Below are 22,762 nucleotides of genomic sequence, written 5' to 3'. Positions count from 1 at the left end.
GCAGTATATGATGGGAAAAGTAAAATGAGAACACACAAATGTGATGAGAAAGATGTATTAGTCATAAAAGAAGGATTGCCAATTTATTAGGCAAATTAATGTAACTTCTAAAAGCTATCTACATTGCCCATGTAGCACTGACATACACATGTGCAAAATCAGTTTATCTTCTTCTTGCACATGGTGGGAGCTAATCTGTTATGTGGCAAATCCTATTTTTTTTTCATAATGGGCAGAATTGTATGAATAAATTTTAGTTCTTTAGTGCTCAAAAAAATTGATGTAGACTTAAGTGATAAATATCACCATGTTGTATTATTGCTAATTCTGTTAGGAAAAAGTGCAGCTGCAGTAGTGGTTCAGCTCTTGCTCATGTAGATTAGGAGAAGAATATCAGAGAGTCACGGGATTGTTTGGGTTGGAAGGGACCTTAAAGATCATTTTGTCCCAATCCCCTGCCACGAGGGACACCTTTCACCAGGCCAGGTTGCTCAGAGCTCCATCCAACCTGGCCTTGAACACTTCCAGGGATGAGGCATGCAGAACTTCTCTGGGCAGCCTGTTCCAGTGCCTCACCACCACAGCACTGCTGTGTATATGGGTGTGGACAATCTTGTTAACTATGGTGGAAACACACAAAACAGTTTTGTGTGGTCAGTGTTTCCTTATGTTGTTTTTTGTCCTTTTAGGGCAGAAAGCAAAACTTTATTGGAAAGTTTCAAATTATATTTGTTTCCTTGTATGGAAACCATGGAATGTCATATCAGTCACCTGTCAAAAGGAGATAATTTTCTTTTTTTTTCCAAAAAAGTCTTTTCTAGAATTACCAGAAAATAGAAAATTTTATATGCCATATAGCCATGATTGTAATAGTCCAGACTAGGTTTCTACTTCAAGTGCCCTTGCTTTTATTCATTTGAGATTGAAAGATGAGTCCTTTCTTCTCCTCTAACACAAAAATCCGTGTTTCACGAGATCCAGACAGGAGGACACGGTTGGGTGAATTCTAAAATTAGTGATGCTTAATGCTGTTCCTGTTTAAAGACTGATATATTTGCCAATGAGAGAAGAAAGCACAGGTCAGGGAGGGAGCAAGCTAACCAGAAGACAAACTTGAGTGTTCCTCGTGTGCTCTACTGCGCCAGGAGCTTTCTGGAGAACAATGCTTATAATGGATAGCTAAGAGGCTGTGCCAGACCTTGAATGCAATAGGGAAATGCCACAATCTGGATTTTGAGACCATCTTGAACATGATATTTATGAGCATAAGTATTTATAAAACAAATATAATACAAATAAAAAATAATTTAAAAAACATAAATACTTTCAACCTGGCCTCCTTACACATCCTGGAACGTAAAGGCTATGTAGCTTTTTCTTCTTTAAGAGTTGCTGTGTTCTCATGTCCAGAAAAAGTCATTCTTCAGACCCCTACCTTAGACATCACTGTCATAAACAGAGATGTAGGTCTTCTTATTGAACTGTTATGTATTGCTGGAATGGTTGAGAATCCAGCTTGGATCCTGTAAAGACAGTACAGATTTTTGCCTGCCATCCCCGTAGCTGCTGTACATGTGCAGCAGAATGATTTGAAACAAAAATAAAAATATGAGACGTAGCAGAAGGCTGCTTGTACACAGTCCTAGTTTGGCACAGTAGGCTGAACTGGAAGTTTCTAGAGAAACTTCTGCTGCAAAGTAAAAATAATACTTTTTAAAATTATTTACTGGACATATTTACACTGATGATTTGTTCTTTTCATTATGAGCTGGAAGATGATTAGTAGTATTGATCAAAGCAATTTGTCAGTTAATGTTAGCAAGAGTAATTGTTCCTGTAAGATGACTTTATCTTGGCCAGGTAAATGCTAAATATTTGCATCTAAAAGGATGAACCAGCAGATGTAATTGTTTTATTTCTTGTTCGCTCTTGCAGTGAATTGAAACCCGGCATTGACAAAGATGACAGAGAGTGCTAATTGATGTATGTAGAGCTACCTTATACAGTGCCTCAGAGTTCTTGGCAGATACATTTTTGCCTTAAATCAGAATATCAGGGAAGAGATGAAAAGTGACCCCGAGGTAACAAAGGTTAAAACTTTCTAAGCTCTTCCCCCCTCTCTCCTGCAATGTCCGTAGGGAACTCTGCATGCCTGATCAGAACTTATGCAGGCCATTATGCCTCCTGAAAACAAGTCTTCCAGCAAAACAGCTTGAACAGCAGGGATGGGCTGCAATTTTCTGAACTACAGCTGTCTCCCTAAGTGGGATTACTTTGCTGAGTGGTCACGAAGAATGTGTTCTCCCCCTGGAATGTTTTCCTTGTGGGCACACTGTCTCTGTAAGAGGAATTCTCTCCTCTGCTGAGAAGGCATGTACTGTACTCCACTAATGAGAAACAACAGTTGCAGAAAGTGTATTATGCAGGATTGTAAACTTTGAATATTTATTCAAAGTGAATGGGGTTGGGTGGCAGCCAGCCTAGCTTTGTCATGCTAAAGACTGGACTTGAAATCAACAGAAGGCTACCCTCCCCCTCCCTAAATCAGTGTTTGGTGTGTTTAAACAGCATGCACAGGCTTCATAGAGCTGATTAACTGTATTGGTGCCATCTACATGGTAGTGTGGTAGTCTTTGTCTCCCTGAACTCATAAGGTGCAATTAAAATAGAGGCAAGCATACCCGCCCTAGCATTAACTTAGGAAGCTAGTGCCTGCCTTTATTTGCCTGTAACCTACAGTGGTTAATTACTGCATGCAGTGTGGTTGCCCAAGATTGTTCCTGTGCTTCTGTAGCCCGTGGTGAAGCCACTGCATTTTTACCCTGTTTTCAGTCTTTGGTACCCAAAAGTAGCCTCTTCAGATTGGCATTAATATTTGTTAAATGAACATATGCCATGCTTGTGGGACTGTTCTCACACTCCTACTGTATTTGAACCCAGTGGAGAGAAAAGGTGATTATTAAGTGGCATGTAAGTGTCTTGCTTGTACGTGGCTTTGTGGCCTTTGCATTTTGCCATGGGATGTCCCAGCTGCCAGAGCAAACCCCTTCTGTCAGCTGTTACAGCAGAATATATGAAAGTGCTGCTTCACACATATCAACGTGGTGCTTGGCAGCTGATGAAGAGGGCTGGACATGGAGAAACCGAGAAACATTTATTCCATGTTCACTCTTCTGAGGATGTGTGTTGGGTACCTTTAGGCCACTTGGAAGATGCGGAATTTCCTTCAGTTTCTTTCTTTTGTCTTGCCTGTAGTCTGGCCAGTAAGTCACTTCTGTGCAATAGAAGCATCACTTATGCATTAGATAATTAGATTCCTCATTCTTGGTTCTTAGAGCCCCACATACAGAGAGGGCACTTTAGTGCTCTACCTAGAGTTTAATTTACAGTAATAAACAGGGTAGCTGGCAAGTCTGGGCAGCACTACAGTCAAACTGAATATGCAACAATAATTGCCAGCAAACTGCATTCCAGTTGTGAAATAAATCTTTCAACAATGTATTGTGTGAGTCAGACTGTGACTGGAGAGGAAGGCAGTGAACTTCAGTAAGCCTAATAGCAGTCATTGAGTCCCAAATAAAGCTTAAATAGAAGAAATGAGTCTGCATGGCAGCATTCTGAATGGAAAGGGTAAGTGCAGCTCTGTGCCTTCAGCGTGGGGCTGCCTGTGAGGGGGGTGTTAATTGCGAGCTCGGGTACTTGCCTGGTGATGTATTCTCTGTGGGATAACTGAAATTCGTGATTCTTGCGTTCAGCCTGAAGCATCAAGCACTGGTGTGTCTCAATGTACTGAACTTGGGAAATAAGCAGCTATAACCTGTCCATCAGTTCAGCTTCCTGCCAGCTTTTCCCTTTCCTTTCCCTCTGCCTCCTTGTGATTCATTTCTCACCCGTAGTAATTTAAACTCCGGTTTTTATGTAGGTGTTGCTTACAAATTGGAGCAGTTTGGGCTAACAAACTTTACAGTTTTCTTTTCCATAAATATACTGGCACTTGGAGCTGTGAAGTGTCACTCTAACCTAAACAAATGAGATCTGAACAGTTCCTTAGTGAATACAAGGGAGTTATAGGAAGTTTTTATTGGTAGGTTAGGGGTTTTATAATGTCAGTTCATGGTCACTGTAGCTAGCCTGGCCATTAAAGTCTATTTCAGACTAGTTTAGTCTAGCGTTCAGCTGCTCTTAAATCTAATTTGAGGAACCACATTCAGCTGGCTGGGGAAAGTGAAATAGTTGAATTGCAGGAATAATACAAGTATTAGCTGTTCAGATCATAGCTAAGCAACGATTCCCATCATATGACTGTTACTGACCAAACTTAGTTTGAATCATTAGCAGCTTCTCAGATTTGTTTTTAAATGCTGTGTATTAACAAATAATCAAAGTCTTCACTGAGTGCAACTTAGTTGTACCTGAAATAGGGCCATGAGTGACCAGTAGTGCTGTAACTTTCTAGTGCAAAAATCTTGTCTTGCTTATAGAAATGGTGTGCAGTCCTTTTGTTCTGAGAAAGAGCCTTTTGTCTTGTATTGCACCCTCTGACAAGCTGCTAAAGGTAAGATAGTTTGGAATGTGGTGTGGTGGCAAAGTTGTATTCATGAACTGCCTTTAAAAGCTGAACTCTTTAAAGAAAGGGAAATTAACTTGTAGTCTAAATATGTTTGCTGTTTATTGTTCATTCTTTTTATCACCCTTTAGGGTAGTTCCTCTTGCACTGCAAGTAGAAAGGCCACTAGGCAAACCATGTGGGAAGATTGTTTAATATGAAATCACAGAAAATTTGTAACAGTGTCTTACTGGCAGATATGAAACAGAAGAAAACTTCCAGTAATTATCCACTTACATCCCTTTTCAGGCTGGCTCAGTCTTACAGCAAAGTTCTGAAGTGTTGATCTGAATTGCCAAGGATTCAGTGCATGTATATGGCTGTTTAGCATCCTCGGTAGCACAAACTTGTCATAATTCATTAAAGCAGGGAAATGAAATGGTGTGTGAATAAAACTGTCTATTCCAGTATAGTAATGCATCTTTGCTAGGAATGAGGCTGAAGCCAAGAAAGAGCAGTGTGGGGATCCCTACTTTAATGATGGTTTAGGTAACTCAGATTAGAGGTATTTCCTTGCCCAGCCAGTGCTCTAGTACTTGTAAGTGTGATGCTTTAACTCTTGCATTAATGCTCTTATGAAATAAGTATAGAATTCTTATGAATTCTATTTCTACTTCAGCTGTTAGCTCCATAGTTAGTAAAGCTCAAGCTTATCTAATTGAGCAGTGGCTCACTCCCAGGAACAATTCTGTGGCTGCTGACAGAGTAAATGTCTGGGGGGAATGGGGGATGTAATACAAATAGTTACTGAAAATTTAATTACAAATAGGTAATGTTCTGTGCTTTTAGCAGTTGTAAAACACTTGTAATTGAAAGAAAGGGACCTTACAGCAGAGGTAGCCTTTGGACCTTTCCAAACCAGATAAAGTATTTGTTCCCAGGTTTATGGGAAGCACTTGATGTTGCTTTAAGTAGAGTGTGTGTGAAGTGTCTTATAATTCAAGCCTTAAGGCTATGAAATTGCAGGAGACTAAGGCAAACTTCTGTCCATATGACTGTATTCCAGTGAGGGTTTGGAGTAATTCTGCCTAATTCAATGGGAATGCATGTCATCTTAAGTTAAATCCAGTGTTTGACTTGTTCCTCTCAAAAGAATCTGTCTGCTGGGAAATATGTATGTCAACAGGGCAGTTGGTATTATTTTTTAAGGTTGCACTACATACTGATGTCTTGGTCCTATCCTATTCATGACTGTAGAGAGCATTTTGTCTCTGTCTGTGACTGTATGGCATCTTTGTGGCAATTATGTAGTTAGTTAAATGACAAAGAATATCTCTTGGATTCTGAAATAATGGAAAACAAGCAAAGTTTGACCAGCCTCTTCCCCAGACTGCTGTGAACCACAATAAGGGAACATACTGGGTTAATGGGGAAGTGACTGTAGTATGTAATTTTTGGAAACAATACTAGGAAGGAGACATTTAAACTCAAAACAAGGATGGTCTGTCTTCCTTCTGTATTCTTTGGTCCTCTTGCCTATAGACTGGCATCAAAAAGAATATTGTTAATGGTATTCTCATCTGGCAGTTGCACAATAGCTATGTAAAGATGAATGTCCTTGTCCTACATAATTATCTATGTAACTATGCAAACTACCCAAATGCAAACTACCAGGCAAACAAATTGCTTCCTAATTTGTTCCTAAAACAGCAATGATTTGCATTCATTGTTAGTTGGTGTAAGAGCTTACTGGGCTTGCTTCCTTCCTTGACCACCACTTTAAGGGATTTTTAGAAATGCCCAGTGAAATGCAGCATAAGCTAGGAAGATAAGTTTAAGAGTCCATGAGATGGAGCTTGCTGAATCTGATTCCTCTGGTACTGTTCTTGTGGAGAAGACAAATTAATGGTTGGTTTGTGGTATTGCTAGTTTAGACGCCCTGTGGGTTTGCAGTCAGCCTCCAGAATAGCTCTAAAGCCATGTTATCTTAGTTTGAGCCTCTGTCTGTTACTTCTACTACATGAGGATTCTGTTCTGGAGCACAGGAGAGCTAGTTTAAGATGATGATAAGAAGGCTGCTGCTGCCATGCAATAGGGGAATTTTCAAGTCTGTTTCAAGTCTGAGGTGCAGACCCTTTTGGAATCTCCTCACTACTGTTTGGTAGTACTTAATATATATTAACTTATATAAAATATATATATATTTATATATACACTAGATTATACTATATTAATATATATTTAATATATTAAAAATATCTTGAACTTAGTGTTTGGTGAGATTTTAGAATAGCTGTGTTAGGCTATTTCTCCTCTTACTGTGAAAGTTGTTTTGAGCCCTGAAAATAAAAAGGTATAGATGCTCTAGAATGATCTCTTACTGGCTGAAGAATGCACTCTTGTAGTATGTGAGATAATTTGGGATTCTGTTCCTGCAAGGAATTTGATTAACCTCTCTGTAACTATCTTATTTTCTTAGTTCTCTTCAGATCTAGGACTGACTGGGGATACTCTTTGAAAGATTTATTGTGGTTTTATCTACTCCTTTGCCAAAAAAAGAATTAGTCTTTATCCTAGAATGTATCTGAAGGTGTACTGAATGCATGCATGTACTCTAGCAGTGAGGAAGTGAGGACTGTTTCACTGTAATGTAGGACACTTCAGATGGCTGGTTACTTTGGATTCCTCAGGAAATGATGAAACTGAATTTAGCTGAAGCATAGTGCCTCTGTGTCCTGCCTGATTATCGCCAAAAAAGGCAACTGGTTACATTCTGGGAGTTGCATAGGCAGGAAGCTGTGTAATGGAGGGCAGAGCACAGCTGTTGCTTTGCCAAACCTGATACAACTCTGAACACAATTGAATATTTATTTCTTTTTTTTTTCTTTTTCCCCTCTTTCCTTCCACTCCCTTTTTTTAACCATTTGATCACAGCCTGCAGATGATACTCTGCAGTGTCATGAAATCCTAATATCTTCTGTTGAATTGTTGGCCTTCTTTATTTGCTATATACTCTGTCAGGCTTGCTGTTATAGGATGGTCTTGGAGCTCTCCTGACAGCTCAGGTTTTTTATGGCAGCCTCCAGACTGCTGCATCTTGTCTTTACAACATATCTCTTCATCATGTATCCATGAAAATCTAGTTTTCAGGAATAATATGAGAAGGAGGAGTTGCTCTGAGAATCACCATTGTGGTTGAGGTGGAGGTGTCAGTGACCCTGTGGGGAAGGAAAGATGAGGTCAAGTGTGGAATAGCTGCTTGGCATATCCAGTAAGGCTTAAGACAAAGATTTTAAACTCAAACTAAAGGAAGTGATTATTTATAGAGTGATTTTCTCTTTGTTTGCTGAAGAATTTTTGACTGTGAATATACAGCTATCCATACAGTGTCTGGCACAAAGTTACATACCCCTTACAGTGATACATTTGTTGAAAGGAATTTCCCTACACGCTTACAAATGACTGGTGTGGGCATTGGCGCCCATCATTATTATGGCTGATGCTTTTCTGGCTTCATTCACTGTTTGCTAATGCTGGGACTCTACATCTATTGTTGCTCTCAGGCATGTTTTGGGAATTGAGCTGCTTCTGTCCTGCTTTCAATATCTTTTTGTCTGCAGTGTGTGCAGTCAGACTTCACTTACTTGATTTGCCTGCTGGTTTGTAAATATGAATTCTGTAGAGAAGTTATCCATATAGCTCCTGATAGCCTTCTAGGACATGAGTACTCATATTTTCATTTTCTGTTCTTTATGTAATAAAGAGCTCTAGTTTCTATTCAAGCTATGAGAAACATATATTGAGGACACTGGTATCTTTGTGAGGAAGAATTTGAGAAGTAATGTTTATGGGATCTTGTAAAGAGGCTGCTGTTACATGGTTAATGAGCCTTGACGCATGCAGTCCTTTTCTGATTGAAAGGACTTTTGAATGGCACTAATAAAATTGCTGCCTTATAAACTGGAAAATCCCTGGCGGTAGTGTTCTGGTTTTGATGAAACACTAAATCTAGGGTGCCATTTTTCAAGTATGCAGCCTAAGTCTCCCTTCTGTAGGGATGAAACTCTCTCCTCTATCTGACCACAGCTTCATAGTAGGATGTTAATAGAAGATACTTAGCTGTAGAGCTTCCTGATTTATTCTGTTACTATCTCGGAGATATTGTGCTACTGAACATTATCTAGGAAAAAAAACCCATATAAACTGGTGGGTTGGGTATTACTACTAAGCTGGTGATGGAAAGTATCTAATATCAGTCTTAACTGGTGTCTGCAAATTACTGCTATCTTTTAGAAGTAAACTGCACCTCACATTTTAGGCTGGTTGTTGACATTTCTGAGAAGTTGTGGGTTTTGATTTATAGCTTATCAGGATAAGGAGATACAAAGTAAAAGTGTTGATTACACATTTATGATTTTATTTCTGAGCCAATATCTCTACCAAGTAGAGCAGTGAAGGGTTACTCTTGACCAGAATGTTACTGACATAGTGTCTGATGCTATGAGGATTGGCACAAATTGTTTGGTGCTTGCCACTTTAATGTGCTTCCTCTTTTCTGCCAAATAATGGCTTCCAAATGCTTAACGGTCGGTGTTTTGTTGTAGGTTTTGGGTTTTTTATAAACTGCTTGCTAGTTTGGTTTTTTTCATACTCTTGGCAAGCAAAACCTTGGCCTTATTGGAAGTTTGACAACTTTAGCAGTGCTTGCTAACATGAAATTAAAGGAGGGAGAGGCATGCTCTAATGACCAGGGATTCAGAGTACTTAGCATGTGCCTGTCTGCCTCTGAGAAGTTGCAAGGCAAATCGAGGCTTTAAAAATAACTTTTTTCTTTGTTTCCCCCTTTCTTCACAGGTCCCCAGCTGTAAACCATAATGTCGCAAAGAGACGCAGATAAGTACCTTTATGTGGACAAAAACATCATCAATAACCCCCTGACTCAGGCTGACTGGGCAGCTAAGAAGCTGGTATGGGTTCCCTCAGAGAAGAATGGCTTTGAGGCAGCTAGCCTGAAGGAAGAAGTGGGAGATGAAGCCATCGTGGAACTGGCAGAGAACGGAAAGAAAGTGAAAGTAAATAAGGATGACATCCAGAAGATGAACCCCCCCAAATTCTCTAAAGTAGAAGATATGGCAGAGCTGACATGCCTGAATGAGGCTTCTGTGCTTCACAACTTGAAGGAGAGATACTACTCAGGACTGATCTATGTAAGTAATCTTGTCTGTTGGGGTAGGAGTTCCTGATGACATAGTGTGTGAACTTAATGTAATTGCTCCTAAATGCATGTGTTAGCCTTTCATTGCCCCTATACACAACTCATCATGTGACCTACCTTCCTCCCTCTACTTAAAATTTTTTCACTAAACTACGCCAACCCCCCTCTAGTTAATGTTGAAAGTTTCAAAGAATGCTATGGTAAATCTGGCTTTAATGTTTTAATGTCTTTGTTTGCAGGATGTTTTGAATGCCTTTTAACTTTCTCTTAGCAAGACACAAGAGCAGTTTGGTAGTGGTAAACAGGGAGTCTGATCTGAACCTAACCAAATAATAATAATAAAAACACAGTCCTATTCCATCCAGCATCTGAAATGTGTTTCCCATGTCTGAAGCTTCAGTGGGAAAGAAGTGCCAAGCTTTTTGTGTGGATCTCAGAGCATCTTTCTAGAGAGGAAACGTGTGCCTCCATGTACTTAGAGATAGGAAATGTTCCTTTTCTTTCCGTCTCCAAATGGACAAGAGCAGAGATTCCTGCTTCTCATTGCTGTGTAAATAACAGACACCATTTATGGGACCAAGGGTCATACCCAATGAAGCAGGCAGCAATCACTTCACTCAATATCAAAGGCAATAAATAGGGGAAGGAGATTTTGGAACCTTGACCTGGTTCTTCAGTTCCCTTCTGATTTTTCCCTTCATGTTGCCTATGTTTAGCAAGCAGATGTTGGTCATGCTAGCCTCTGCTTTATTAATACTCTGCAGTTATAGAATGAGTTGTTAAACTCAGTGGTAATGTAAAATTTGTGTGCAGTGATTGGTTAAAACAGGACTAGGGAGAGCACAAGGGAGAAACCCATGACTTACTAGTGCTGTGTCTGCTCTTCTGGAGTGGCATGAAGGCATACAGATGACTATTGGAGAAATTATCAGAGCCTATCTGAAAGATGCAAGGCTGATACAAATTTAGTCTGATTTCCACAGTCTGATGTCAAAATTTGAGAACTAATGTGATTGGAGGTTTACATAGTTTATTATTTTTGTAGTTAACAACTCCTTTCACTATTGGTCAAAATCTACTCTCAGGTGGAAAATTCTTGGTATTCAGATGAAATAGGATATGCAAGATCCACGTGTAACACTTTTAGAGTAGGAAATGCTGCTACATTATATAATAATTGTTGAAAATAATTCAGCAGTGTCTCAAGGTCTGTTGTATGCTGTGCAATGGGCTGTTTCACATATCTTGCAAGATACCATTTGAAATTTCAGACATGGCCTGTGACTAATAAATTGAGTTCTTCTAATTGGATTGTAAGACGATTGTGAGGTTTTTTTTGTAAAAAATCCCCACACCCTTCACCCAAGCAAACCTTGCATAGTGTTGCTCTATTACAGAATCTGAGTCTTGCCAAAACTGTGTTCCTGTGCACTTGTGAAATGGACTGATCTCACCTGTCAGCAGTTCTCAGCAAGTCAGGAGATTTATGGGAAGGCTTAAAATACTTTCATTGGAGTGGCTGTTGGTTGATCATTAATCCGCTTGAAGAAAGGGAGTAGACGCAGTGCATCTCCAGCAGAAATGTCTCTGGAAAGATTGCAGGCATAGTTCAGTTCTGTTCTTCTCCTTTCTTTCTTATTTGGCAGCAAGGCTGTGTGTTTTTATAAGTTATCATCTTTTTGCCTTTTTATCTATCTTTATTTTTTTGTCTTTTCATCCTGTAATACAAAGAGGGAAATCTTATTGCTGGTGCAGGCAAATTTTGAGTGAGGAGTGACAAACAATTCAAGAACTAAGAGCTTGACTCCAAACACCATTTTGCTATTTCCATGTGTGGATTGGTTCTGCACTGAGGTGACTTGCTAAGAGACTGGCTTTCATATTAACCCTTTCTATTGAGAATCCTTTATCAAAAGATCATTTTCAGCTTTTGTGAATCATTTTTGCTTACCTGAACTGTTTTGTTTGTATTCAGTGTGAAACTCAAAACTCAATCTTACATGTTCCAGTTATTTTATTGAAGTTAACTGTTACTGGAAAATAAATTTTCTGATGCTGTCATCTTTGTGCCATGCTGCAGATGGTCCTTTCAACTCCTCAGAGTTAGTTTACCAGTTAGAAAAATAAAACTAGTTCCAGTTTGGCGTGTGTGTCACTTGAAATAGTTAGTGAAAGGTAATGCCAGAATTCTATTTTGAGATAGTAATGTCTGAGACAAAGTACAGATTTCCAAGCCAGCTATGCTTATAATAGATGAGCCTTTGAATTGGAACCTTGGGTTCAATTCAGGGATTTATGCATATGAGTCTTTATTTGTACTTCAATAAGATGAAGATAACTCTTCTCTGTGGTAGGGCTGGCAGCTTCTGCTTATACATACAACTCAACTTGCTTCCTATATGAAACTGTCAGTTGCCTCAACCAGCAGTCATGACGTGGTGGTCTTACTCAGTTTTTTATCCCAGCCATAATTAGTTGCCTGTCTTTATTAGACAAAAATATCCCTTCACACAGCTGAGGTCGTTTTACTGCTTGGAAACTTCCCTTAGGTATTTCTCCTGGCAAGCAGAATGCTGGAAGAAGGTGGTAGCTTCTTCTTACATACTTGCCTCATGGCTTCATCACTCTAAGTGAAATTAATGTGTTCGCTTTTCTAAACTGCTGCTCTCATCCATAGGGTGGCTTTAGACATGAACTCTAAGTACTTAAAGGAAAAGCAACCATTCTGATCTATCAGCAGTCACAGCTATGAGGAGTCACACATACACAGCTAAGAAAGCTCTACCTTCCTTGTGGACTTGTGTGCACTGTGAACATGCTGCTCTTGCATTGACCCATTTCTGTCTCTTTGTCCTACTCTGTGTTCCACTGGTGTAGTCAAAGGTCAGGAAAGCATCATCCAGACTTCCAGCTTTTATTCTGTGCTGTGCAAGTGCTGTCAGACTTGATGGAGAACTAAAACTGAGGCAAAAGGAACTGACATTGCTGGCTTGGTTGCTGTAAACTCCTTAAACTGCTCTCTTCAAGCACCACCTGAAACCTAACCTGACTAGAAGCTTAGCTTCCTGGAACTTTAGAAGTACTATGCCAAAAGGTTTTTAGCCAACTTTCATAGTTTTCCACTTTGGAAAGACATTTAGTATTTTCTGTAAGCCATTCAAATAGTCCTCAAATATTTAAAAAAAATTATTGGAAAAAAAAAGGAGGGGGGAAAAAAGAGTAGGTCTGGAAACATAGATTGATTGTTTATACTGGGATGTGGAAAAGAAACCTTAAGTATCTATGAAAAACTCACTTCCTGGAGGACTTCTGTCTGAATCTATATCTGAATCTGCTGCATATAAAAGCAGAGTTGTTGCTTAGTGTTAAGCCAGCATGTAGAAAGATTGGACATAAACTGCATCTGCTACCACAAACTGTGTAGTAGATGCTATTTTCACCCTTCTGATCACTGCAGTCTAATCCTTACCTTTAGCTAAGGAGCTAAATCTGATTAAGTACTCTCTGTGCTCCTTGTGGAGAACTCTCTACCACTCCAAAGCACTCTTTTTTCATTGAGCAAACAATAGAAGAGATCTTGGCAATAGAAATATAAAGTGCCAAATGTACTCTCTTCTGGTAGCACTGCAAGTTGCTGTAGGAAGCTGCTCATCTTCAGATGTTCCAAACAGCTGCTTCTAAAGTTGACAGGGAGCTAGGATAGCACTAAGCCCCAGGAGCAGGGCTTGGAATGCTATTCTTAGAATGTCTAGGAAATATCTAAGAAGCCTCTCCTCTTCTTATTCCCTTTGCAAGTAAAAAAAATTGTTGTTTTTTTTTTTTTTTTTTTTAGGTACTCAGATTTCGAAGTTTGGGTTTGTGGGGTTTTTTTTAAGAAGCTTAATATTTTCACTGGAAGTGTTTTGACAGTTGTATTCCCTCAGAACTGTGCAATTTAAGCCAGTGGAAACCAATTGAGAAATGGAAGTTTGCTGTCATAGATAATGAATTAACCATTTTATATGAATTAGAAGCAAACTTTGGCATATATTGCTGACTTCTTTTAGAATTTTTTTCCATTTTGACTGGTTTGGAACAAAATACTGAGCATTCTAAACATACATACTGAACATACTATACATTGCTGACCTTACAATTTGAATCTAGTTCTAGTCACACTTGCTACATTACAAATCATGAAAGTGTTCAGGCTTGGGGGGTCTTCAGGAGGCCATCTAATCCAGCTTTCGTTTCAGAACAGGATGGCACTGCCTTCAGCATGGTCTAGTGGTCTTGAAAACCTCTCAGGAGTAGACTGGTCTTATTTTTCTTTTAGTAACTATTTTGGCTTGAGGTTCTATTTTGTTTAGTCATCATTTACTAGATAAATGGATATTAAACATGAGACAGAACACAAATGTATGCATTTTGAAGCTAAGCACCTACATTCTATCACAAAATGGCACTTACTTTGAAAGGAAGAAAAGCCAGTCCTAGTGGACTGTTAATTAGCTGGGGAGCAGATCAGTGATATCAGTATTACTAATGGGTCAGTAGCTGTTCAGTGCACGCTTGGAAGAGTTGAGTACTGGTCAAGGTGAGAGGACTAGGGTTGTTCCTCAGATTCTAATATTGTTTAGTGGGAAGCATTCCACATGGCATCACTGGAAGAAGTAATTAAAAAAGCACTGTTTGGTTTGTTTGTTTTTTCAAGTAATGTACTGTTAAAATATGCAAGTATATAACATTTTTAATTTCTGTCTCTGTTTGCTGGGGTGTTTTCTTTCCAGACCTACTCAGGCCTGTTCTGCGTGGTAATCAATCCTTACAAGAACCTGCCCATATACTCAGAAGAAATAGTGGAGATGTACAAAGGCAAAAAGAGACATGAAATGCCCCCTCATATCTATGCCATCACAGACACAGCCTACAGGAGTATGATGCAAGGTGAGTGCTGACTGAGATAATGACTCTTGTTGAAATCACAAATCAAGGTTGCAGTCAAAACACTGTAGGAAAACAACAACTCGCTGCTATCAAAAGGCATTATTGTCCTTGCTTACAGACACTACTTGGTACCAGCTTTTGTGTTCAGGTGAATAGCTCTCTCCTGCTGTAGTGGATTGAAGAACTATACAAAAAGTCTGGTGAGAGCTAAATTTGACATAAAGAACAGGCTGGTGTGAATGCATGGGGTTCAGAGAAACAGGAAAGGAGAACTGAGGTAGCAAATTTTCCATCTCAGTGATGAGCCTATGAATTGACATAGCTGTAGGTGGGCAGGGATGTGTACTGTTTGATAGAGGCTTTTAACAAAAGCCAGCTTAAAATCCAATTGCACAGTCTGGCTGGGGAATCAAGCTTAGTATAACCTATATAAAGTGTGATGGTCAGTGATAGCTTTACTGTCAAGACTTGTTTGGTTATATTCTTACTTTGTTAATAAAACTCACTATCAGGAAATATTGAGTACATCTGTTGCCTTTTCATGCAATAAAAGAAAGCAAGTAGGATAGACCTATTTCACTCCACATTATACAACTGAGAATAAGAGAACTGTGGCTATTATCTGCTACCTGTTTATCACTTGAGGACTTCTAAATATGGAACTCTGAATGCATTGTGCAGATCCCTGGTTCTGAGAGGAGGTTTTTCACTAAGTCAGTTGTGGTGTCTGTGATGCTTGGAGAGGTTCAGGTGTGGAGGTATTTTGTGATTTTCTTCCTGTTTGTTACCTGGGTTTTATGAGGAGGCATACTTCGTAAGATTTAAAGGGTGTAATGGACAGTTTGATTTGGTGTGCCTGTGTGAATGTTACTACTCCTTAATTTTTTGATGTCTAGAAATGACTAAGGTGTTTGTTCCCCCTAGGTCATGTCACTAGCATCACATTTTTGAGCAAAATCCAGATATAATAAAATCATGGTTTAAATTTCTCATTAGTCTCAGTTTGAGTTCTGCTTTTCACCTGCCCTTGCTACCACTTGCACCTCCAAGCATAAGAGGGCTATAATGATACAGGTTCCCAGAGTGGAAAAGAAAGAAAATCTCCACCCACCAACCTGTTTTAGTGTCTTCCAACAAACTTGGTGTGGAGAAAGCTGATAAAGGTTGTTTAAGTGTGGTGCCATGCAGGACAGAGCACAGGGGTGAGCTAATGTGATGGATCAGTTAATCTATATTTATAAAAGCCTGGGATGGAGAGGGGTGAGTACACAGACCTGCTGAAGTGGACTGGTGGCAGGGTGTTGGTGGCAATTTGCTGGAGATGTGGCAGGTCTTGAAGAAATGCAGCCATACTGCTGGTGTGTTACTCTGAAATGAATGCTGCATCCAGAAGATAAAAACTTGTGAAGCTGGACCTCTAAAGGATCTCACTTCCCTTAGAGAAAGACTGGATCTGCCATGATATGGTCAAGAATAGACGCTCCACCTATATTTTACATGGCAGAATGTTGTCCATAAACCTCCTTTTCTTTCCTTCTTTTATTGCTTCCTTCCCTCCATTGCCTGCTCCTTGTTAGCTCAAGCACTAATTTGTATTTTTGTTAAACAAGCTATTAACTTAGCTGTACCAAAGTTACTGTTCCCTAGAAAGAAATCTTGTCTACATAGAATCAGAAACAGTTTCTTTGGCAGTGTTGTGAGGAGACTGAAGTCCTTTTCCCTTACAGACAACAGTTAAACCACTTGAAAGTGCATGTATCTTGTCCTTCATCCCTGCCAGGTATATATCAGTGTGTGACAGAAGATACCCAAACAGCTGAAATTCTACATCAGGGGACAGGTGACCTTCCTTGGTCTGATGGTAGTTCAGAGGTAGTGATTAATCTATGTGGGTATTTTCTTTCCTGTTGAAAAGAGGTGATGTGTCTGTCAGACCACCGCTTGGATGATGTCTAAGACTTGGAAACCCCAGACTTGACTTGCTTTGTTGTACAGAGCTGAAGAATGGCAGCCCTGCTTGTGTTTTCCAAGCATGGGAAAGTTGCTATGAGGTCTGCTGGAGTGTTTACCTTTCCCAGAACAATTCTAGCTATGCTGTATTCTCAGCAGTACTGACAGTCTAGAGGCTTACCCCAGCTCTTCTTTACCTAGTTTTAGATACCTTGTTGCAGACTTTTTGTAATGCTTGTTGATATGAATATCATTCCCGGTTAGCTTTTGAACTTACCTGCCTTGATCTGTTTAACTAGGTTTGGAAGGATTTTTCTGTGCGGTTTCACAGTTACCTGTGTGTACTACAAGACCTCTAGAGATTGTTTTAGGGTTATTTATTGCCTTATTTCCTTGTTTCAAAGGGTAGCAGTAGCATTCCAATGTCTGCTACTGGGAGTGAGGGTGAGTAGTAGGTTGTTGCAGTGTCTCTGGTCCTGGCTAGCCTCGAGGGGAATGGAAAGCAACATTCCTATTCCACTTTCTGGGTTTTGCTCAGCGGTGGGGGAGGTTTGGTGCAGCAGCCAGTGGTATGGCAGGAATCTGTACAGAGAATAGAAGATGAAAGGGTCGAGTGCTCCACATGAGCCAGAGGCATTTAGGATTAGGCTGCCTTCCCTAGGTTACTTTCAGAGCCCTGAAGACTGGGAATCCTTCATGGCCTGGAGAAGGATAGCAAGCTGACTTGACTCTGACTTCTGTCAGCACAGGGTATAGTTATCTCTTAAACTGACAGTGTGGAAAAGCTTTGGGTGTTAATTGATTTGGACTCAGATTTTTTTTTTGTTTGGTTTGGTTTTTTTTGGGGGGGGGGTTGTTTTTGTTGATTTTCAGTCAATTTATGGTGTTTGAATAAACAGGGCTTTCAAAGGGATGGTTCATCAGGAAGGGAGAGGAAGATGAGAGTTTTGTTCCAGCCTCTGCTAATCCACAAACTGCTTAACCGTTTTCAGGCATCTATGCTGATGTACTGTGGGTGAGCTTGGTCTGCTTTTGTATCTTCTGGTTGCTTCATTGGCAGAAGTGTCAGGGCACTTAGATATTCCACGAGATTATATTGCTTTTTGTTAATTTTCCTCAGAAGTACTTTCTTGAAGAAATAAAATGGTGAAGGGCATGTTCAGAGTGGGTTGTTTGTTGTTATTGGGTTTTTTTCCTTTTTTTTCTCAGACCCAAGACTGTGACTCTCAGAAATGAGATGAAAACATTATTTTGCTACATGTTACCTGGAGATACTTCCTGTGCTTCAAGAACAGAACTCTCAAAAGAAAGTGTAACATTTTTGCTTTTAGAGAAAACAACAATTTGTCTTAATGTTTCTGTTCCCTGGGTAACCTGGGTGCCAGAAGCCTCAGATCTGCTTTCAGAAGAATTATTCTTCTGGTGCTAATGATTGAAGCACAGTGCCTGCAAGTGGAGTGGTGTCTTGAGCAAACAAATCTAATGCAGCTGATGTATACTGAAGAGATACATTCTTTACCTCAATTCACAGTCTCCAGGGCCTCAATTTAGAAAAACATATTTTAAAGCTGTTAAACAGCATCTGTTTGTCTATTTGGAGCACACATAGAGAATTTTCTGTGTCAGATAGTGATAGAAGATATAAATTTCATTGGTATCTGGAACATGGTATCTGTTTTAATGCCCTGAAAAAGTATCTGTAGCTTCTGTAATAGGTTAGGTCAGTATGGTGATTCTGGTCTACAAAGGTTAGACCTGTTCAGCTGAGATGATAGGTAGGAGAGGGAATAGACAGCACATAGCTAATGAATATATTCAGTCTCTTTTCTTAGCTGGTTTTCTCCACATTATTGGAGAGCTTCTAATGTTTCACCTAAAAAAACTCTGAAAATCACTGAGTAATGATTAAACCCTCCTTGACCTTGATGGATTAGTCTGCAAAGGGACCTGTACGCCCAGAACTGTGCTGGTGTTCACTTGGGAGTTAGGTAGTTTCTGGGTTTGGTGTTTCAAAGAAAAAAAATCTGAAGCACAGTACCTTGGTGATTTTTTTAATGACACCTTGTTACATTAAGTGAGGAATCACAGTGTTAGGTGTTGTAAGACAAATCACTTGCTTTGTAGATCCTCACACTCACCTTGGGACCACGTGTGATTTTCACAAAAGATAGTCCTCTAGATCTGCTCCTGTAGAATATAGACCTTCAAGTGTTTTGTTTGTAATTTTTAAATGTTTGCATATTTCTCTAAGTTTCTTAGCTAGCAGAATACTTCTGTTTTAACTTTCTTGCTTCCAAGTAATTTCTCAGCTTGCTTCTTAGCATTGGGCTGCTATGCTGCACTATATAATGCCCTACCCCAAAGTGCATCTTTCTTTTCCATATAATATTCTGTCAGTGCTTCTCAGTTGAGACCTGCTCAGGTTATGTAGAGGCACACATGTCCCTTTCAAGTTGCATGTAAGGGTCAAGTTCTATTTCCACTAAAACCCAAAAGAATATAACTTTTGGTTTCAGAAGTGTATTTTCCAGATTGTCCAAATTTCTCATGCAAAGGGCAACATGAAATTTGGATGCTAGTATGGAGGATATTTGTTTTGGTGCAAATGGCAAGAAAGTATGTACATTGTTTGAAATTTCCTTAAGAAATGTTTTACATGTTTTGAATTACTTGGAATTTCTAAATCCAGCTTTAAAAATCTGTGTCTTGAGATGTGGTTTTTATGAGAACAGGGAGCTAAAAAAGAGTCCGGTTGCCCACTTGTTTTTTGGTAGTTACCACACCCATTTTGCTTCATTCCTGTAAACCAGAGCAGGATTTCTCTGGCAGTCACTTATGTAATGGTTCAGCCCCTGATGTCAGTCTCCCTCCAGTTCACTGTTTTAGTATCATGAGCTGCCTGAGCTTTTTGCAAGCTGTATACTAGTTTTTCTTTTCTGTCAGAACTTCATAAACATTTGCATAACCTAAAATTGCAGCTTACAACTTGTTTTCTGCTATCTCCAGGTTCAGTTAAAGAGCTCTAGAGAAGGGGAGATGTGGGCTCTAGTCCAAAAATGTCTTGGGGGAATAAATATTTCCATTTGAGCCCGTAGGATATATTTCATTTTGAAAGATGAAATTTACTTTTCTCCTTGTGACTGTTTTCAAACTTCAGCTAATGCAGAGCTGAATCTTGGCACTGCAGTATTCCTGTAAACTCAAGTGATTTCTTTTCTCTTTTTTTTTTTCAAACATCTTGAAGCTGTATTGTTGAGAGCTGTCTTGGATATGCTATGTTTCTCCTTCATTTGATTTCTCTTTTCTCTTTCTTTTTTACTTGATGACGGCTGTTAGCATTTTGAGACTTCCCTATAATAGGTTCTTTAAATGACAGTGCAAAAACAGGTTCTGGGGCTCTGTTCTGGTGTTCCCCTGGAGTGTTTCTGATTCCGTTCAAGCCAGAATGTAGGTTAAAGCACCACAGTGAACCTACTTGATTGGGTCTGATGCCAGTGGGGTTGTTCCCACTGTGCAGCACAGTGTGTCAGGTCCCTGAGGCTTCTCCTGCGTTAAGAGGCCTGAGGAAAGGACATGGGATGTAAAATTATGTTGATGTTGGAAGAGAATTTTGAGGAGGCAGTAAAGAGCTGACAGCACTGCAGGGTTGAAGCGCTTAGATGCATTTAAGAGCAATTCTTGCTTTAGGTCAGCTGCGTAGCTTGGCCGGGCGGGCTGGGCTGGGCTGCAGGCGTTGCGCGGGTGCTGGGCTGGGAGCAGCGCAGTAACGGGAGCGGGGCTGGGCTGCCCTGGCCTGCCAGACGCTGTGGTTCAGAGGTGGGTGGTACCATGAGCTATGGTTAAGCTTTTAGCCTTAATGAGTCAGCTATAGGCAGGGGACTGCAAGCCAAGCCTTTGCCTTTCAGCTCCACTTCCTCTTAGCTGCAGAGGTGATGTCACCATTGTGTGAAAGCTATATTACTTCTCCTTTTATGGAGATGAACAGGCTTGAAACGAGAGTCACTCATGCAGAGGAAGTGGGTGATAAAGGCCTGGTAGGATGTTCTGTAACTGAGATGAGGAGCTTAAATTGCACATTCTCTTCTAGCCTTCTAACGTTTTTCTTCTCCCATCCCAAAACATTTAAAAACAAAATTCGAGACTTTGGAGCTGTATTAAATTATCAATTATGCCAATGTATTTGACCACAGCAGTTCAGCATTCATTCACATTTGTTTTGCAGTAGTATATTTGGTTGAGCACTTTCTATGTAAAAAGATGTCGCTCTTGTGAAAACAAATTTTGGTTTAATTAAGTTTTTAGAGTATGCTAAAGCAGCAAGCAGTCTCAAATGTAATCTTTTATTCTTGGACGAAAGAAAGTCAAGAATAAGTTACGTATTATGGGGTTTTTTACATAGTAAAATTAATCTACTGATCTTATTATACCATACTGCTGTATAGTTTAAATTTGAAGAATATTTTACTTCCTGAATTTCTGGATGTTTGAGGCTGCTGTGTCTTGTGATCACTTGAATGCTATAGTGATGAGAGCTGAAGAAGAGCCTAGATAAAAAGCTTTCCTTGTCAGCTGGTTTGAAATACAGAACTGTTGCTATAATTAACTAATGAGTTGTTATTCTGGATTGTTTCTAATAAGTGACTCTGTTTAGAACTGAAAAGCAGGTGCAGATTTCTTTTAATCAGGCGTTTCTTGATTGTGTTATTATAAGCAACTGAGTTTATGGTACCCAGCACATTCTCTTTTGCTGAGTAGGTTGCTTGCACAACTGACAATGAAGTAAAGGCAAGTGCTGACTGAAGTAGTGCAGTATGCCCATGTTGAATGATCCTTTGGAAAAAAAAAAAAAGGAGGGGGGAGGTGGCCTCTTGCCTGGACAACTGAATTCTGATTCATGATGGCACAAGTCAGTGTCATATGGAGAACAAATATTGGCACTTGAAACTGTTCTTAATTTGAAGAGTATCTAAGAGTTATGCTTTGTATGCGTTAGCTCTTTGCCCCTTTGGTCGGCTCCAGTTTCCTGTTGCTCAACACATTATTTGAGTTGTCTGTCTATACACAATTAGAAGAATTCCAGCTATCCCAATGACTGCTGCTTTGCAGTCCTGGGAAAGAATTTCCCCCGGATTGCAAACAGGAATGTTGCCTTTTATGGCAGTGTCTGCGTGCTCCCAGAGACCTGCCTGCACTTGCAGGTAGGATCCTGCTGACTTAAAGCAGAGGTGACTAAGGCAGCTGCAGTGGGCCACCAGGAAAGTATGTTGGGGGAGGAAAGCTTCATGCCAAGAGGATTTCAAACACTGTCTGTGACTTTTCCTGCCTGACCACCTTTCAACACCGTGCTCTGTGTTAGGGTGGGGAAAAATCCTGTAGTTGCCTTTGGGACTCCTTAGGGTCAATCCAGGGTGCTGTGGCTATCTTGTCTTACTGGAACAAGGCTGGAAAGAACTTTCAATCAAGTATGAGAAAACTTGGCATGATCGAGGAGTGTTCAGTGCCAAAGAACTGCTTGGTATTATTATCTGATATTGATCATCTCTTTTTCTGTTGAACAGTCAGTTTATCTGTCTGCTTATGGGTGTTCTTTTGCTGGATCATCTCTAGGATGGAAATGGGAAGGCAGGTGCTATTCAAGTGCCTGGGGCTCCACAGCCTGTTTGAGAAGCCCCAACTCATAATTCCAAGGTCAGAGCTGGTTACCAGCAATAAGGACCACCTTATTTAGAATTGCCTTTTTAAAATGTTTTTTTTTTCTTTCTCTCAAATCTACTTCTTAGAAGAGCCTCTGTAGTACCTGAATGTGAGCATAGCCTTTTCTGGACAAGTGAACTGCTTGTTTTTATTCAAGCTTTTGAAAGTCAGGTGTTATTCAGAGGCACAGTCTTGTCCTTTCACATAGCTGCTTTGTGGTGCAGAATTGTACTCAGGTGTTGTACTACTGAAGAATACATTTCCTTAGGCAATCCATAAATGAGTCATTAGTTATTCCCCTGATCCACCCTCAAAGTGCCCAGTCATGCAGAGGGCTGGCATGTGCCTGCTGAGCCCTTGACCCACTGGGAACCTTAAATATGTGAGGCCTTTGGAGCTGGCTAACATCTGTTATTGGCCTGGCCTTCAGC

The 22,762-nt window shown here is 40.0% G+C and overlaps 1 protein-coding gene across 3 annotated transcripts in view; it reads left to right on the top strand.

The window, feature by feature from the left end:
• MYH9 (myosin heavy chain 9) overlaps window positions 1-22,762 on the top strand; it is a 70,434-nt gene that overhangs the window by 6,247 nt on the left and 41,425 nt on the right. For all 3 annotated transcript variants that reach the window (XM_071422773.1, XM_071422772.1, XM_071422775.1), the window contains exons 2-3: window positions 9,401-9,753; window positions 14,531-14,687. In XM_071422773.1, coding sequence (XP_071278874.1) covers window positions 9,421-9,753; window positions 14,531-14,687 — 490 coding nt within the window. In that variant the 5' untranslated portion in view covers window positions 9,401-9,420. The remainder of the gene's footprint in view (window positions 1-9,400; window positions 9,754-14,530; window positions 14,688-22,762) is intronic.

The sequence above is a fragment of the Agelaius tricolor genome, unplaced genomic scaffold (assembly GCF_023055355.1).
Source record: "Agelaius tricolor isolate 1412-34295 unplaced genomic scaffold, bAgeTri1.0.p SCAF_3, whole genome shotgun sequence".
Taxonomy (NCBI): Eukaryota; Metazoa; Chordata; class Aves; order Passeriformes; family Icteridae; genus Agelaius; species Agelaius tricolor.
This window is presented reverse-complemented; position numbering and strand designations above follow the sequence as displayed.